Source organism: Clupea harengus, chromosome 20 (assembly GCF_900700415.2).
Source record: "Clupea harengus chromosome 20, Ch_v2.0.2, whole genome shotgun sequence".
Classification (NCBI taxonomy): domain Eukaryota; kingdom Metazoa; phylum Chordata; class Actinopteri; order Clupeiformes; family Clupeidae; genus Clupea; species Clupea harengus.
In genome coordinates, this window is record NC_045171.1 from 24,188,850 (window position 1) to 24,207,442 (window position 18,593).

General features: G+C 43.5%; 1 protein-coding gene across 1 annotated transcript; it reads right to left on the reverse strand.

Annotated features, from left to right (window-relative positions):
* Positions 1-5,178: 5,178 nt before the first annotated feature.
* On the reverse strand, positions 5,179-18,192 carry irf2 (interferon regulatory factor 2). The gene is made up of 9 exons (XM_031586945.2): positions 17,952-18,192; positions 16,733-16,825; positions 15,827-15,926; positions 14,542-14,718; positions 14,160-14,194; positions 13,293-13,398; positions 10,307-10,456; positions 8,588-8,631; positions 5,179-6,594 (listed from the first exon to the last, which is right to left on the reverse strand). The coding sequence occupies exons 2-9, from the start codon at positions 16,817-16,819 to the stop codon at positions 6,319-6,321; spliced, it is 975 nt and encodes a 324-aa protein (XP_031442805.1). The 5' UTR covers positions 16,820-16,825; positions 17,952-18,192; the 3' UTR covers positions 5,179-6,318.
* Between the last annotated feature and the right edge of the window lie 401 nt (positions 18,193-18,593).

Consider the following 18,593-nt stretch of genomic DNA (forward strand, 5'->3'; position numbering starts at 1 on the left):
GCAAACAGACCATACATTATTTAAAATATTCACACATACAACCATGAGCAAAAACCTGTCCTCCCCTCCACACTTCAGGGGGTATGTCAGGACATTGTGTGCTTGTAAAGGTGATCGTTCCAGGAGTTTGAGTTTAACTTCAACATCATTTTATAGTGATAGGCCTAATGGCAGCAATCTAAACTTCATTACACAAACAAATGAGTGGAACTAGATTACCTGCGTGTGTGTGTGTGTGTGTGTGTGTGTGTCCTGTGTCGCCTCCATATACTGTATGCACGTGTGTGTTCCAGTGTGTCGTGTGTGCCATTAAAAAACCTGACAAAGGTCTTAATTAGATTAGATTAGATTATATTCAACTTTATTGTCATTGCACAGAGTACAAGTACTGAGACAACGAGATGCAGTTTAACATTTAGCCAGTAGTGCAAAAAGAAAGCAGTAAAGTGCAGAGTATGTGCATATGTATAGCGGTAATATGTAAATAAATAAGATATGGAGTATGAACAGTATGTATAGTATAACAGTGGTAAGTACAAGTGGTGGTAAATGAAGATAAAAGTAAATTAAATGAAAATTAAAAATGAAATGGTAGTAGTAGTGTTATATACAGACTAAGGTAAGAGGTATGATATGATATAAGTACGATGAATACACTATAAATAGATATAAATATATGAATACACTATAAGTGAGAATATATACAGAAGTTAAAAAAAACAGTCTAGTGCAAATGTTCAGTGGCTGGAGGAAGGTGTGTGGCAGTCCAGGGAGGGGAGAAAGTACAGTCACTGGAGGTGTGTGCCGCGGTGCAGAGTTCAGCAGGGTGACAGCCGCAGGGAAGAAGCTGTTCCTGAACCTGCTGGCCTGGGGAGGACCCTGTAGCGCCTCTCAGAGGGGAGGAGGGCAAACAGTCTGTGGCTGGGGTGAGAGCTGTCCCTGACGATGCTGCACGCCCTCAGGAGGCATTTCTTGCGCTGGACAGCCTCAATGGTGGGGAGTGAGGAAACAGTGATGCGTTGGGCAGTTTTCACCACCTTCTGTAGTGTTTTCCGGTCCGCAACAGAACAGCTGCCATACCATATTGAGATGCAGTTGGTAAGGATGCTCTCGATGGTGCAGCTAAGCGATGGAAGTTCACCAGAATCTGAGGAGACAGATGGGCCTCTTACTATGTTGTACTTGTCCATGCATATCATTTAAAAAAAATCCTCTGGTCCATATGTTTTCAGACCCTCCCATGGTGTAACATAGCAACTTTTATGAGAGAAATGATAAAAAATAAATTAATTCGGCTTTAAATGTTTTTTTTTTTGTTTATACCAAAAACAGTATATAAGTTGTAAGGACATACAATTACTTTCAATAAACACAATAAAATGGCTTTCAAAATTTGAACAAATATTAGGCGATATTTATTTAAACATATCCCAGCCAGCTGAAATAGTAGTGGAAGTTTGAAAGAAAAAACTTGAACTTGAACAATACTCTGCTGCCCTCTTGCGCATTGTTTATGTAGTAACATGTAGGCCTACTTGGGATACAGACATGCGTGTTGCAAAATGTCATTCCCACTTCGGCCACTAGTCTGTGCCATGTGATGTCTGCTATTTTTCTGTTGTGTGTGCAGATGTTGGTTTTCCTCAGTCGGTACATTTCTCAAATCTTCCTCAACATTTTCAAAACAGTACGTGCATGTCTCGTTACAATTTGTTTAATCAGCACCACACAACGTATTACCTGCCAAAGCCCATAACCTGCTCAAAATCCTTAGTTTATGTCTCAAAAGCAAATATTTATGTCAATGAACATGTCAGTGCCTTCAGAATGCAAAGTCCTCATGTCCTAGTTCACGAACAAGACAGTCAAAAAGTTGTCAACATAACAGTAAACCCTGGAGGTGTTCCAACTTTTCATTTTACTGTCTATCTCTTTCACTAACAATTATTGATCATTAGCACTTGTGTTCAACTAACTGAATACTATTTTGTATACGTTGAATTTAATCCATGTCATGAATTTCAACACAACAACAAGTTTCCAAGTGGTTGTATACCGTAAAATTAGAGTTGAAGGAAACTGGACAGTTCCCTCATTTACAACCGAAACAATAGGAACATCTTCTTGCATGCCTCAAACATTCTTTATGAACCAGTTTTTTTGACAGTATACAATCACTGATGGTCATAGACATTTCACCTTCATTAAAAACTCTCGTATTGGCAAAAGACGAGAAGAATAGATGTAACAAACAATAAATAACATTTCTTGAGGCCACAAAACTATTCCCTGACTTTGTTTGTGTGGCAAACGTTTTCATTGACAGAAATGATTACACACAATTATTACAACTAATTTGTCTACAGTTGTAAGGCTCTAACTGGTAGGCAGGGAATTGTAAAAACACACATGGCAATCTAGATACAATTACTCATTAGGTGTGGGTCAGTTGTGTACAGATGATGCCTCTAAAGCATTCCAGAACTGCATTGTTCCATTAGGTTGACTTTCCCACACCCCTGCTGGTGTTCTTATCTCTATCACCTGTCTCTGGGTTTCTCCCTGTGCTTTTCCACGCAAGGGTTAAAATAAGGGCAGGAAAATGGATCTAAGAGTACTAAGTGCGGTATTGCATTAGAAGATGATTTCTTTGTCATGTTTGGGTTCATTTGAATTACCTCAGTCTGAGTGGTACAGTGGTCTCAGTCCTGCAGCTGAATAGATTCGTTTTAACATGGATCTCAGAAACATGGGATTTCTGGTCTGTGTGGGCAGCAGGTACCTACTCTCTGGAGGTGACATACCCCCCCTCTGGAGGTGACATACCCCCCTCTGGAGGTCTGGAGGTGACAAACCTCTCCATTTGTTTGTGTGACTGTGTGATCCCTATCAGTAAACACCACATTCATGCACTCTGTATGTGTAGCCATCATCCTCTGAGCAGCCTGGCCTTTCTGCTGTAGGCTGTGGGGTAACAGGAGTGGGCGGAGTAGCCACAGCCTCAGTGTCCCCTTCAGAACGAGCCGTAGGGCGGGTAGGGTGCCAGACAGCCTCAGTGTCCCCTTCAGAACGAGCCGTAGGGCGGGTAGGGTGCCAGACAGCCTCAGTGTCCCCTTCAGAATTAGCCGTGGGGCGGGTAGGGTGCCAGACAGCCTCAGTGTCCCCTTCAGAACGAGCCGTGGGGCGGGTAGGGTGCCAGACAGCCTCAGTGTCCCCTTCAGAATTAGCCGTGGGGCGGGTAGGGTGCCAGACAGCCTCAGTGTCCCCTTCAGAACGAGCCGTGGGGCGGGTAGGGTGCCAGTCCGTCTCAGAGGGGCACCACCATTCTTCTCCATCCGACCAGCTGCACCTCTTTTTATGCTCAGGACAGAGCACCTAACCCTTATCTCCAGGGACCACTACACCACTGCTCAGGACAGAGCACCTAACCCTTATCTCCAGGTGTAAAGTCCTCTCCGCAGTTGTCATAGACTCCCTTCTGGCGAGCCACAGCTTATGTCAGTGCGCACCTGGCCATCTTCTGCCCGCTCTCAAAGGTCACCGCAGTAGTCCAGCCCGGGCTCGCCCTCCACCTCCGGCTCTGGAGGAGGGCCGCACACCAAGTCCCCAGGGGTTCGGAGCTCTCGCACGGACATTAAGTCGGTGGGGGTGCACTTTGTTGAATCCTGAACCGCCGTCTGGTATGCTCATAAGACCAGGGGCAGATGCAGATCGCAGTCACGTTGCCAGCGGCTGGTGAGAATGGCGTGCTGGGTTGCCAGAGTGGTTGCCAGAGTGTGGCTGAATCTCTCCACCAAAGCGTTACTCTAGGGGGCGCAGTGTAGTAGTCTGAGTCTTTTTTTAGACCCAGCCGCTGACAGACCTCACCAAACATGCGTTAACTGATTTGATGCAAATAAAAGTGTTTATCCGCTAAACGGCAGCCTTGCTGTTCGCTGCAGGAAGCAGAGAAGCCCCATTCTCAGTGTCCCATTTGGGACAAGCCAGGGCCCTATAAACTACCTCAGACAGTCTGGCAACACAGTACACTATCTCAGACATGTGCACAGATTTATGGGGGTTCCATACATGGAAGTACACAACACTCAAGCACATTACATTACTTTTGATGTTAGACTGTTAATAAACATAACACATTTTTTTTAGATATAATTTAAAATGAACTTGAGTAATAGCGAGCTTGTTCAATAGCGAGCTATGTTTGTGACAACTACACGAAGGACTACCTGCCAACTAGACTGTGGACGGGCTTGATTCTCTCGTGCTCTTTTACGCAGGCTGGCATGATTTACGGCGAGGTGGAAACTAGTTTAAATAACGTGGTGATTGTTACCATGTGTTATCATGTGGGAAAGAAATGACCACATTCAAAATAAATGCCTGTGTTGTCGACATATCTTTCTCTCTGTCTCTCCATATATAGCCTAGAGAGATCATAGTCCGTTACCCAAAAGATCTGATCCTCCCACTTTCCATTCAGCTGCGCGAGGTGTGCGACTAACCACGTCGTTCGTTCGAGATCTGCAACCGAAACTAAAAGGCGTGAACTCACCCGCTGTATCATTCACTGCCAGCATGGCGTATCAAATTACAGCTGTGAACGGTTGCCCATGCCCAGGGGTGAACTAAAGTTCTCAATGCCCCTGTGTGAGTCTGCAGCTGCGCACAGACAAAGACGTTTGAGGATTCATAATTTACATAACCTAATTTACGACAACATTTGCGTCAGCCCAACAGTACAAGCAGGATATGCTTCTAATTTCAGTATTTCCCAAATGACAAACAACATGAACAGACATGCGTGGCCTATTTGTTTAGACTATTATGGTTATATTTTAGGATCCTTAGATATACTTACACATACTGAATATTTGGCCTACCATGAATATTAAATGTACTCAGTATCCAAATAACTGGTAACTTCATGATATACTCCCAGTTTTTTAGGCCCTGTTTTTTTTATTTTGCAGATTGCACAACTCAAGTAATCATGTGTAGCTCCAACAAGCACAAGACCGCCCTGTTCAGCGGCAGCTGAAACCACCAGATAGTACAAGTGTTGCAAATACATTCTGGCTCAGAGGCAACAACCGTTGAGCTTCCGACAAGGGCCAGTGGATATGCTCACAATTGCTTCCTCTAGACTCTTAAGCAAACTATGGTCATGGAATGAAAGGCTTTTGAGAAACCAAAGTATCTTTTAATTATTCTGAGAAAAAACAGAACAACAGTAAAGACAAATCCAGCTCTTGATAGTGCATTTTGGAAAAAGGATTGATACTGTTGCAGATGTAGGTACATAAACTGGCTCAAGAACAAGCAGTGTTTGACATTTATTACAAAGACAATAACATGGTACATCCAAAAAAAATTAAGAAATCTTCCATTAAGATTTGTAGAATAAGTGATCCACAGGATTTAAAGTGGCTCATGAATGTACATGGCTAAATGTACAGACATGTTTGCACATCATTTCACAAATGTATACATACACACAAAACAAACAAACAGAAAAAAAAATGTATTGGCGCAAATAAGCAATAGCCACACATTCACACATACATGTGCATACAGTAGAGAACTCCAATTTCCATGTGTCCTTTTTATAAAATAATAGCAAAAATATTTATCAATATTTCACAACTGGGTGGACTAGGGATGGGGGGGGGGGATGATCCAATATGAAGCGACATTTTCCCTTTAATACAAAAATATAATGGCTTAACCTAAAATTCCAAGATGAATTAATTTAGATTTGAGTGCATTTAGTTATTTTTTTCTTTGACACCCACACCGAGGAAGTCACTAATGTATTTTTGTGACTGCCACCCGAGGAGTACATCCACCAAGGGGATAATGTTTTGCACGATCCCTGGATAGGCCACAGATTCACCCGTTCAACGCTAGTCTATAAGGTGCAGAAGCAGCTGGCAATTACGCTGACGTCACACAGGTATGTACATATTCACAAAGCGACCCGCAAACGCTCCCGATCCTGGCTGCCTTCCAGGTCCAGGGGACACCGATACTCCACCATTCTTGCATTTTATCATTTGCATCATTTACAACCAGTTCACGTGATCAAATATGACCTGGCAGAGTTTGCCTGACTCAGGAAGTTCATTAGATCACAATTTCCTAAGGAAACCAGCCCTACACCACACACCCCACACCACACATCCTATGCTCCTTGGACGTGGAGGAGGGGGGGGGGGGGGCTTTACCTGCACCTCTGGTCCTATGCAATGAATGTTATTTTTTGTATTTTCCTTTAAAGATGGGCAGAGGGACCAAAGCTTGTGGCCCCCTCAGCTTTCTTCAGCAGCTCTTCACCGATTTGGACACGTCGGAAGTCTTCATGATGACGCTGGCACGCTTCTCGTGGACAGAGGCTTGCCCGGATGGGCCTGGGACGGCGCTCGGTTGGGAGGGGGGGACGACCCAGTGGGCGGCCTCTCCCGAGATGAGTGGTAAAGGGCCCTGGCTGCTGGTTACCATGAAAGCTGGGGAGACGAAGGTGGCCATGCCAGGCAGAGAGCCGGTAGGCATCCTCATCGCAACCCTATGGAGGGGGTGCCATGTTGCCCGCAGGGCCTGTCAATCAGAAAGGTAAGTAGTTAGAATGAAGGGTTGGCAATTGACTTTGCAGAATTAGGGTGTTTACTGTACATTAAAACATAAATGACGAAAGATTAAATACCACAGTATAAAGAACTTTCAAACACAAACTACAGCAAAAAATAATAAACAAACAACAACAATAATAATAAACAATAACATAAACAAAATGAGAAAATTGGGTGTTCTTTATCCCTTCACACCAAAGCATAAATTGAAACCGGTGATGCTGATCTAGAGCAGCCACTGGTTTGGCTAATTATGAGTATCAGCTGCTCATAGGATGCGCACGCATTCATTCAAGCAAGCTTAAACTGCTAAATAAATGTTGTGACATTTGTATAAACAGAACTAAATGCATTTGTTTGCATGTGCCTGTGAAAATGTGTTGCCCTGCATGTCGGGTTAAGGCATTCTTCCTTCACTTGAGCCTAAAGTGATTAATCTTCTCTGAGGAATGCAGAGGAACTTAGACCTACCGCCCCCACGCACAGACACACACACACACACACACACACTCACTAAATCAATCCCGCACGCACTCACAAACACACTCATACACAGGCACACATACACACGCAGACACACAATCTCTCTCTCTCTCTCTCTCTCTTTCTCTCTCTCTCTCTCACACACACGCACAGACACACACACACACACACACACACACTCACTAAATCAATCCTGCGCGCACTCACAAACACACTCATACACAGGCACACATACACAAGCAGACACACAACCTCTCTCTCTCTTTCTCTCTCTCTATCACACACACACACAGACAGACAGACACACAAACCTACACAAATTATTCCCGCCTATTTGTGCAAGGCTCCTCCTGCCTCAGAGGGAGCTAGAGGGGCTGTTTCCCTGTTCTGTTCCCCTCACAGGAAGGCCAGCTTCACTGGGGCCTAAACCTGAAATCACCACACGCATGACATCTGGCTAAAGTAACCCTTTCCCTAGTCATGGGCCTTATTTATGGTGCCCATTGTTAATTCTGTCAAGTACATTTTGTTTTTTGTTTGACCAAACTAGCAACAGACATTATGTTCATGGCGTCTGGTGAGGCATGGAAAATACGCCTGAGTGGTTCTACCGTAACAGAACAATAGCTGAGGAATGACAAATGTCTACAGAAAAAAACTACAGGGTGATTTCTGGTAACCGTTTCTTTTTTTTCTTCCTGGTATTGGCTAGCCCAGTTTAGATGCAGACTAGTCCTGAGATGAATCAGAGTGTGTAAGGCACAATCATTCTAGAACGTGCTCTAACACATTTGCCTTAGAAAGTGAGACAATGCGGCTTTGTGTGTTTTGTTTTTCGGGGTTTTGTGTCAGCTCAGGGCAGGACAGGAACTGAAAATAGTGGCTGAGGTTGCAGATGCTACCGTTGCCCTTAGTTACCGCATGGTTCGAAACTAGAAGCTAAACTCATCAGTTCCTCAATGCCTCTTACACATTTATGCACACTTATGCATATCTCAAACGGTATAACTTGACATTTAAAAAGTCATTTGACATTGATGCAGGCCAGGACCCCGTACCACCGCTCACTCCGAGCAATAAATCCTCTGTTATCAGTTCCTCACCAGGGGTGAACTAGTAAATCAACACTTCTGTCGGACATGTGACAGGAAGCCGAGGCTATAATGCACACAAAAATGTACTTTGTTTTTGACGTTATCGTGTTAGTGTGTGGATACACAGTAATGTTCACACCTGAGTTCTCCCTGGAGGGGGGAACCTAACATTGAATACTAGGTAAGTAGTACACACATGTAAGCTTTCATGGGAGAGAGACGGCCAACGAGGTTTTACACTCAAATGTCCAGGCAACGATGAACAGGATGCTGAATAACCAGTTCACACGTACCCAAACAAGTTTTCGAGGCTTTGTACAAGTGTATGCGTTGTTTACTGGTTGAATGAACACAGCAGTGATGATAATGTGTTATCGTTCGTACCTCTTTACTGTCCTCTTCACTGTGTACGCTGTCGGTGTCACTTTCTACAAGGAAGAAGAGAAACAAAGACAAAGAATGACAACAATCCTCCAAGGATTACCTGTCAAACAGGTTTGTGTGTGTGTGTGTGTGTGTGTGTGCAGCAGAGATACAAGGGTGGGTTAAATGAAAACAAGTTTCCATTCGATGGCCAATCTACTGTAAGAGTAGCTGAAGGTTTTTAGCAAACAGTTCCTCCGCAAAATGACCTGGCATGTATCGTCACGTCTGGGAGCGGGAGGAATCACTGTAAACACCCCACTAGACTCCCACAGTATCAGCTGCCAGCGGGGTCACGTGTCCCGGTGGAGATCTGTTTTAGGAGCCGTGGCCAGACTTGAACTCTAGCAGGGCCGCTCTGCAGTCAAGGAGAGAGTGACATGTCTGTGACACTGCCGTACTCCTCGTCCACACGCTGATGTGATATCGCACACTGGAGTAACGTCTGATGCATGTGTGTTGTTAAAAGTCACAGCACGCTCATGGCACACTTCAACCAACCTGGGAAATCCCAAAAGCATTCTTGTTCTGGCCCTTCCCTGAGCTATATTTATACAGAGGAGATACTGTGCATGGGGCTTGTTGTGCCAGTGCGTTCAGTTCTCATGTTTGTTTTGTACTGTCCCTCCGGCTAAATATTTTCCAGGCCAATCAAAAAGGAGAGAGTGAAGTTCCTATTTTACAACATGGGAACGAGAAATGTGCAAAATGGCTAGCCACTCTACTTGCCTGTTTTCAATTCTTTGGTGTCTTGCAAAAAATCTACTGCTTTTGGGCCCTCACGGAAATGCACTTTCCAACCTCCTGACATGAGAGCAATGAGCCGTCGTGTACAGTGTGAGATCAAATGGCACAGGGATTAAAGTCGAGCTGCGGAGCTGCAGCCGGTGCCACTCCCTGATTGTACATTAACCCTCCTAGGTTACGGCCTCTTAACGCCAATAAGCGCCGTGTGGCCTTGGAAGCAGTTGAGCAGAACAGTCATTAACCCTTGTGGTCACCACTGCGCAGCAGGAAGTTACGTTAGTAATTATGTCCTGGCCTGTGAGGTGTCTGTGTGAAGAGGTCAGAGAGAGGTTGTGTTTGGTCTAAGGTGAGTATGTCATTACTAAGGACTACAGTTCAGACTTTATGTGGACCTGTTGTTGATCAATACAGGAATGTAGCTCATGATAATCTTCTTAATACTGTATGGAAATGCTAACCTCACTAGATGGTTGTCTCTAGTGATGAAAGGCCTGGGAGTGTGTGTGTGTGTGTGTGTGTGTGTGTGTGTGTGTGAGAGAGAGAGAGTGTCAGTGTGTGTATGTGTATGAGTCTGTGTTTGTGTCGTTTAACTTTGTGTGTGGCTGACTAATAATTGTTTTTTTTGCAAAGCAGCATCCCTGTGCAAAGAGGTCTGCTCTAAAAGGCCAGAGCAGCACTGAACTAAGGCCAGGACTTCCAGCCTTCCGGCAAACAAACAAACAAACAAACAAACAAACAAACAAACAAACTACTCACTCACTGCCTGGCAACACAGCACAGCGCCACGGCACTTTATAAAATCTGCCGACAGTTTTCCGATTCAAGCTCTGGGACTATCTGTCTCAGCGATGCACCACCCAATTAACATTCACTCTACACTTGTGCCAGCACATCACACAGCCTCTATGGATTAGTTTAGTTTAGAGCCCAAACCTCCATAGGTGGACACGGGTGAGATCTGGAGCGGGTAGTGGTGGCTGGAGGTGATGGACTGCTCCTCGTTCTCCGTGATCACCTCGATGGTTTGGCACACGTCGGGAAGGTCGCTGATGATCAGGTGTTCCTCCGCTGGGCTGCGGCTCGCTGCAAGGGGGGGGGGGGGGGGGGGGGGGGGGGGGGGGGGGGGGGGGGGGCGGTTGAGTTGAGCATGCTCAGAATGAATGGTGGGATTCCTGGTGAGCTAAGCAATGTTTTGACCGTGGCGCTGGAAGCGGTCAGAGATATTTGTGGAGGAAATGTTTTTGGAGAGGAGGCTCATCAACAGGAAAGGCCACACACACACACACACACACACTCAGACACACACGCACGTGTGCGCATAAATACACCAACACAAAAGCCTACATAGACAGGCCCAGTGCCCAGTGCTCCACAGAAAAAAGCCCCACACACCTGCACACACTTATTACTCAAACATTATATGTCCTTCACACAAATAAGCACACACACATGCCCAAACACACACACACACACACACACACACACACACACATGCCCCCCCCCCCCCCCCCACACACACACACACACACACACACACACACACACACACACACACACACACACACACATGCCCCCCCCCCCCCCCCCACACACACACACACAAAAGATGCACACAAGCTCTTTGCTATCAGTTGTTTGGCTGATAAGAGTTTGCAGCCTTTGGACCTGTGCTCCAGTAGTCCAGATACAAAGGCCGTTCTAATGTTTCCTCATTCATTAAGACACTCTAAAGTTAATACTGACCCCGAATGACCCCCACAGCTCACCGCAACAAACACTCACTGCTCTGCACTGCACTCTGTCCAGCACCAAAGGCTACAGTTTGACAGCATTACATCCCCGTATGTGTCTGCATAATCCAATGCATTACACCGCCCAGTGGATAATCAAGCTACACATTAACTAGCGGCTGACTCAGAGTTTGCAGGGTTGCAGATCAGCGCTTATGATTTGGCACAAATCAACAACCTCACTGTGGGACAGTGGAAACAAATCAGGAAGAGGAACAAGCTGTTTTCAGTACAGCAAGATTCCACTTTCGGGACAAAAAAAAAACACATTGACTTCCCTATCTGAAGTTGAATGCCCATATTGTTAGTGTATACACTGTGTATGCCCTTAGGATTCTCCTTTATCAACAAGCATAACGTCACATAACCTAAACATTAAGGGCTGCTCAATGCATGCCTCAGTTAAAAGTGTGACGGTGTGTGTGTGAATTATCCCCAAAAACACCCCCCAAAAAGTCACTGGCAAACTCATGAGAAATGATTTCTTTTCACATGCAGATAACAAAAAGCTGAAAATAATTAGGAGCATTTTATACTGAACACTCTTTCCACCTACACATGCTTCTCTAGTAGGTCTGAATGAAGAAAACTGGATCTCTGATAATTAGTCCATTTAAAAACACAAACCATAACAACCGAACTTCAATGTAATGTCAGTCATATATTCATACAAACATACACACACACACACACACACACAAACACACACACACACACACACACACACACACACACACACACACACACGCACACACACAAACCCGCCTGAGTATGTAAGGCAAAAAAAAAAACACAAAACACTTCTCTGGTAGACAATATGAGATATTCTCCAACTGTCTGGGGTTTCTTTTCATTAGGATTTTGTTCTACTGAAATGTTCAGAGCTATTTTGAATTCTTTAAAAAATAAGAATGCTTGTAGACAAATAAGGATGTCATTCTAAACACATCATGAAAAGGTCAGCATTTCTTTGTACTCCTATGAAACTTGTTTCTCTATTTCAGGCGTTCTATTCCATAATATTTGTTAGGCCCTGAAGAAATGTAAACAAGAGCATAAAACAGAGGAACTAAACAATCAAGCTGTACCGAGTGCAGTGGAATATCATAAACCATTATCTTTCCATCACCGCTTCAGAAGTACATTGTCATTACAGGTTTACAAGGGCCCTTTTTAAAACAACATAGCAGACCCTGAAACAGTTTCACTCAAATGTAAACGTTAACTAGAGATGTAAACTGAACTTTCCGTAACCACATGTATCACTTTAGTCACTCTGATTTCACTGTACTGATATGTTCTTCCTTCTCTCAGTGCACACCTACTGAGCTTAGACGCACAGGTTTGGCCAAACACGTTTTGCAGAAAAGACAAATGCTGTGTTGATTTGACAACATTTTGTTCACAAGAACCTGATGTCTATATTTCAATAAAATACATTTAATGCATTATTTTTTTGTCATTCATGGGATTATGGGTAAATGCTGCCTATTTTATTGCCGTGGTTGGTAAGTGTGGCAACTCAGGGTGTGTGCATGCAAGGAAGAACAACTTATTAGCATGATAACACTTTAGGTGCTTTTGGGAATATGGCTAACTTATTAGCATGATAACACTTTAGGTGCTTTAGGGAATATGGCTAACATATTAGCATGATAACACTTTAGGTGCTTTTGGGAATATGGCTAACATATTAGCATGATAACACTTTAGGTGCTTTTGGGAATATGGCTAAGGCAACTATTTGAGGATTTGTATGATTTCCCTGTGCTCTCAATGTGAAACTGATTAATTAGTCAAGTAGCATTGATTAGCACACCTAAAGATGTCACACAAATGTGTCTTTATTGCATCACTGTGTTGTCCATCTATGTCTTTCCTACTGATAGCAATTGTTCAATACTCTGCTATATGCTGCTTTCCATTCTTCTGAATCAAATTGAAACTGAAGTGGTGCCATTGTTGTGATGTAGATACATATAAGGTAGTTTTACTGAATAAAGACCCAAGGACATCAAATCTTTGCTACACTACAGGACATAAAGCTTCCCTGAACTACATGTGCAGAAGAATAGACAGGTGGCACAGAGGCCTGGCATCCCTCAGCAGAAGAGTCACTCGCTACTCACTCGGAGGGGTGGTGTAGTCTGTCAACTCTTCCTCCTTGGTGTGCACTGACCAGGTGTGGACGGAGAAGCCATTGCTGCCCTCCCAAACAGGAGAGCTGGGCTCCACCTGAGACGAGGCCACACACAAAGGAACAAGATACAATAAGTGACAGGGCTACGCCAGTGTGTTTCACATGCTGTTTTTCTCTTTTCTCTTGGGATTTCTGTCATTCCATCAATCTGTAACTCTGTAACAGGTAATCAGTTACGTGACAGTTCATTTAAACTTCAGCATGAACTTGGCAAATACGCAAGTGTAATGCAGTGAATTGTTTTTTTTAACTACTTCATAAGTGTGCTGATATCAAAAGATGTGGTACACCATAAAATATAATTATGGATAATATCAATAAATACATCTGTCCCTATAATATACGTATCTTTTTATATATATCTTAATCATAGCTGAAATCCTGCTACAACAGATAAGGTCATGTCTTTCATGTCTACTTCATCTCTTGATATCTGGCCGATACCGGCTTTATTATCCCTAATTTAACACGAAAGGCTATAATGGTGATCTAACTCAAAGTGACGAACACAAAATCTCACCCTGGCATTAAAGCAAAGATCACATATTTAGCCCACATGTGATAGCAACTATGCAACAAAGGCACTCCAGTGTACAGGTACTATGCCTAACTACTTCTCAAACATAACCAGAGCAATGGAAAGGTATTCACAGGTTGGTGAATGTTGTATTTCTGGTCTTGTAACTCTTACAGTCATAGAGGTGTCAACAGAGTCACTACAGCAGAGGCCAAAGGGGTCACCGAGGGAGTTACACAATATCATGCTCAGCGGAGAAAGTGTACATGATGGCATTACCTTTATCTTCTCTTTTTCACTCCTTTTTTTGCCGCCTGCAAAAAAGTGAAACTCTTTAAGAAAGATGGCTCAATGACAGGTCTTTGTCTGAGTAGAAAACGTCATGCTTTATATTATACTAGCACTTGTTAGTATGCTAGTATGTTAGCTGTTGAATGAAAAGCTTTGCAAAAGATGATGGCCATCTGTTTTAAAACATCATTCTAATCAGAGATGTTTATAGCTGTTGTAACAAGTGTCTTATCACTTATGGGCTATAAATGGTACAGTAACTCAGTATCTAGATTAAAGTGTTATGTACAGAATTGTAGAGAAGCATTTCATTGCTGTCAAAGTTTAACTGTCACTAGCTGGATATCTACAACGGGGTGGGGTTACTGACCTCTCTTTGTTTGCCGCTCCGAGGGAGAGAGCATCTTGTAAACCCTGAAGGCATTTGTTCCTTTTTTGATACTCTTATCCTTCACCTCCTCAATGTCAGGCAGAGAGTTCATGGCACAGCGGAAGTTAGCCTTCCATGTCTTTGGATCTGGCTTGTCAATCCCTGGTTGATATTTCCCTGGGTAACAGAACAGAATATGTGATGTGAGATTCAACTCTTGGGCATGTGGTGATTACATAGCAGGGCTCTCACTCTAAGCCCTGACTTTTGCCTGATTTTAACTGACAAAAAAAGCTGAATTTCCATGACCCGTAATGAATGGAAAAACAGGCCCTTTGAGCTGAGCAGACAAAACCCAACCACAGGGGCCATACTTAGGGAGGGTGTTTAGCTTGTTACACATAGCGTTTACATGCACAGCTAAACAGCGGTGATGAGTGCAAATTAAAAACAATGATTATCACCATACATCCAACTTGGCTAATCACACGATGATCAGTGTTCAAAATGAATCACCTGCTGCACCAGCTCTCATTCTATCGGGTGAGCCAGACCTGTAGGCCTACGTTACGACATGGTCACAAGCTAATCACGCGTTGCCAACAGAGTGGACAATTTTAATATTTTCTATCTAATATTTTAATATTTTTCTACTATAACGAATTACGAAATGTATATCACTAAACTCTTCCAAGTGGATCACTCCTATCAGTGAACATTCTGAATCCCAGTCGGTCGCCACAGTGTTCTGCTATCGCCCGTTGAGAAAACTGAGAAACTCCTGTGAAACAGTCATTTAGGTAAACAGACACAGGTCTGGACCCAAAAAGGTTACAAAAATCCAGAAGTTTCCCTTAAAATTGTGATTGTCCAAAAACGTGCAGCTGGGAAAAATAAACTACTTTGAGAGACATTTGAGAGACATTTGCGTGACATCTGTCATTATCTTGCATATTCTTTGCGTTATAAAGTTTGTCATTTCCATAATTTAATGTTTAATTCATCTGCACTGCATCTACCTCTGGAAACAGAGCTGCAGAGGAATCAGAGCATAATGTATGTGGTACAATGGCAGATTACTTAACTCTGTGTATGTAAGAGAATGAGTGTGAAAGAGAGAGATTGAGAAAGAGAGAGCAAGAGAAGGAGAAAGAGAAGGAGAAAGAGAGAGAAGGAGAGAGAGAGAGAGAAAGAGAGAGAGAGAGAGAGAGAGATTATGTGTAGGGTTGTGGTCCTCTGTGAGCACATGAGGGCCCTGATGCTGTCTGATGCTGTCAGTCAGTACCTGTGTGGATGGCCCAGTTCCTGAAGAGTGGAGCATCTTTCTCCACATCCCAGCCATGGCGTGCCGCGTGCATCCAGGGTATCTGAAATATCCTCTTCTCCTGCACCCGCACCACCAGACAACACACAACAGTAGGAAACAGGTAAAGCAGGAGAGAGAAGAGAGGAGAGGAGAGGAGAGGAGAAGAGGGGAGGGGAGGGGAGGGGAGAGGAGAGGAGAAGAGAGGAGAGGAGAGGAGAGGAGAAGAGGGGAGGGGAGGGGAGGGGAGGGGAGAGGAGGGGAGGGGAGGGGAGGGGAAGGGAGAGGAGAGGAGAGTAGAGAAGAAGAGGGGAGGGGAAAGTGGAGGAGAAGAGAGGAGAAGAGAGGAGAAGAGGGGAGGGGAAAGTGGAGGAGAAGAGAGGAGAAGAGAGGAGAAGAGGGGAGGGGAAAGTGGAGGAGAAGAGAGGAGAAGAGAGGAGAGGAGTAGAGAGCTTGGTCACATGGCTACCTGCACGTATCCACATCAACAATATCCAAACACATCTATCAAGCAAGAATGGCCTGTGTGGACATGTACTGTAGGTTCAGTGCTCCATCCCATAGTTTGACACATCACACACACACACACACACACACACACACATCACACACACACACACACACACACACACACACACACAGACTGCACTGTAAATAATTGTATCTTCCATCACATCTGACAAATACAATTAAGTATGAAATGGGTATTGCAATGCATGTTACATGAAATATAGTTTTGTTTGTTTGTTTGTTTGTTTTGTTGGAGGGGGGTTCGGGAAAAAAAACACTACCAGTGCACTAAGCCTACTGATAAGGGATATCATTTTGGAGTGATGATTGGCTAAAATCTTACATTTTGCTTTCAGATGACACAGATAGGGTACTCACTTTATTAACCCATTTGAGCCCAGGAATTTTACAAGAGTTTATCTGTTCTTCAAGCCATGGTCGCATTCGCATTCTTTCCACTGGCATTTTGGTCTACGAGGAATGAAGAGAGAAAGACAGAGAGAGCAAGGGAGAGAGAGAGAGAGAGAGAGAGAGAGAGAGAGAGAGAGAGAGAGAGTAATGTATCTGGTGTATGTCATGTTCAGAGACAGCTTCCACAACAGTGCATATTTCTACAATCCATTAAGAGATCGAAGATAAGAAGATACGAGCAGAGATGTCCCTCCTCAAAAGAGCATAACTGCTAATTCTTGTCATAATGCATAATCATCACTGGCTATAGTTCTTGTGCAAAACATATAAACAAACACAAGCAATTTAAAACATAAAGGCAACCGGTTAGTGTCTGTAAGCTTCAATCGTTTTTCACAGTGCAATTAATCCAAGGACAGGGCATGGGAACTGTTTATGTCCTGTTAGAGGCCTTGCCTTGGAGTCAAGATAGACCTACAACTTTGAGAGCTGTCTGAGAGCAACTTTTGGAAAGAAATCATTGCAACAGTGTGGAGAACCACAAAGAACATACTACAGCGTGGCTGGCTAGGCTATCTGTCTAAAATAGGTTGTATGCATTACAGTATCTAAATGTAACTCTTTTTTTCTTTTACATAAGTCATGGAGAATAATATAAGGTATTACTTATGCTCAGCCAAAGGTGCAGAATTAGTGTCTTCCAGCTGCTAAGTAAATCACAACGCGTTTACAAGTTAGGCTACCAACATCATAACAACTATTTTAATACGCACACGCACTCACACTGACACACAAGACGGGGTTCAAGAGAGAACGAGAGAGCGGCACTAGTTCGATAAAAATGATTACTTATGAACATAATAGTTCAGGATAAGGGAGTCCTGCAAACGCAGTTCCAGAACTTGCAACATTAAACTGTATTATTATCACCATTGTCTGGCCACAATGGCGCTAAGACACCTCTCAACAAGTCACGCTGCTGTCGACGAGCTGACAGTCTATAGCCAAAATCAGGTTTATGAACAACCTGGGTGACAAGTCAATTCAAAAGTGAAAATAACAATTCCCGATGTCTATCCCACGAAGACATTCCCTTACTTTCGATTGCGCTTTGACTGGTGCACACTAGGCTAAATACATATATTTGTTGCACCTACGAATAAAGACATGCGGAAATGTCGTTTACCTTAAATGAAATAGCCCTGCCTTTTGAAGAAGGTACCGATGGTCTTGTCAGTTTGCAGAAGTTTTCGATAAGAATGTGGATTCCAATAACAAAACGAAAACTTAAATTAAGCTAATTCTATTCCGCAGATCGAAAGCAAAACAAGTAAAGGAAACTGGTCTGTGTGGAAATCCCCTCCCGAAAATGTTTGTTTGACGTCTGTGGACCTAGAGGGCGTTGTATGAGGATCACGGAAGTCTGCTCATGATCTTGACTGTAATGCGAAACTCAATTTCATTTTCGCTTCCTTGTTTCTCAGGATGCCGTCTTAAAGGCAGAGGCAACCTCTTGAAATAGTTCATATTCATTGACATTTCTGTTATTTTATAGGTCGATCTGGGTAATTTCTGTCTATCGATTCATTGTCATGGACTGACATAGTTGTTTTCCATCACCGTGCAGAACAAGTGTCCTCACATGTACAAGTAAGGAAAGGATGTTATGTTCTTTTAGAACAGTGAAACAGGGTAAATCTGTTCTTCCCATGCATACAAACATAACAAAAATACCATGCATAAACAATTCTCCAAAATAACATTACTTATAAAACATTAATTAATTAAGCTGTGGCACACATTCATGAACTCCATACAACCAAACGGA

Excerpts from the sequence above, each read along its gene's own strand:
- irf2 (XM_031586945.2), bottom strand. The coding sequence starts at position 16,819 with ATGCCAGTGGAAAGAATGCGAATGCGACCATGGCTTGAAGAACAGATA. Across the intron at positions 14,719-15,826 it reads GAACTGGGCCATCCACACAG|GGAAATATCAACCAGGGATT; the intron begins GTACTGACTGAC and ends TCTGTTACCCAG. Across the intron at positions 8,632-10,306 it reads ACCCGTGTCCACCTATGGAG|AAAGTGACACCGACAGCGTA; the intron begins GTTTGGGCTCTA and ends TCTTCCTTGTAG.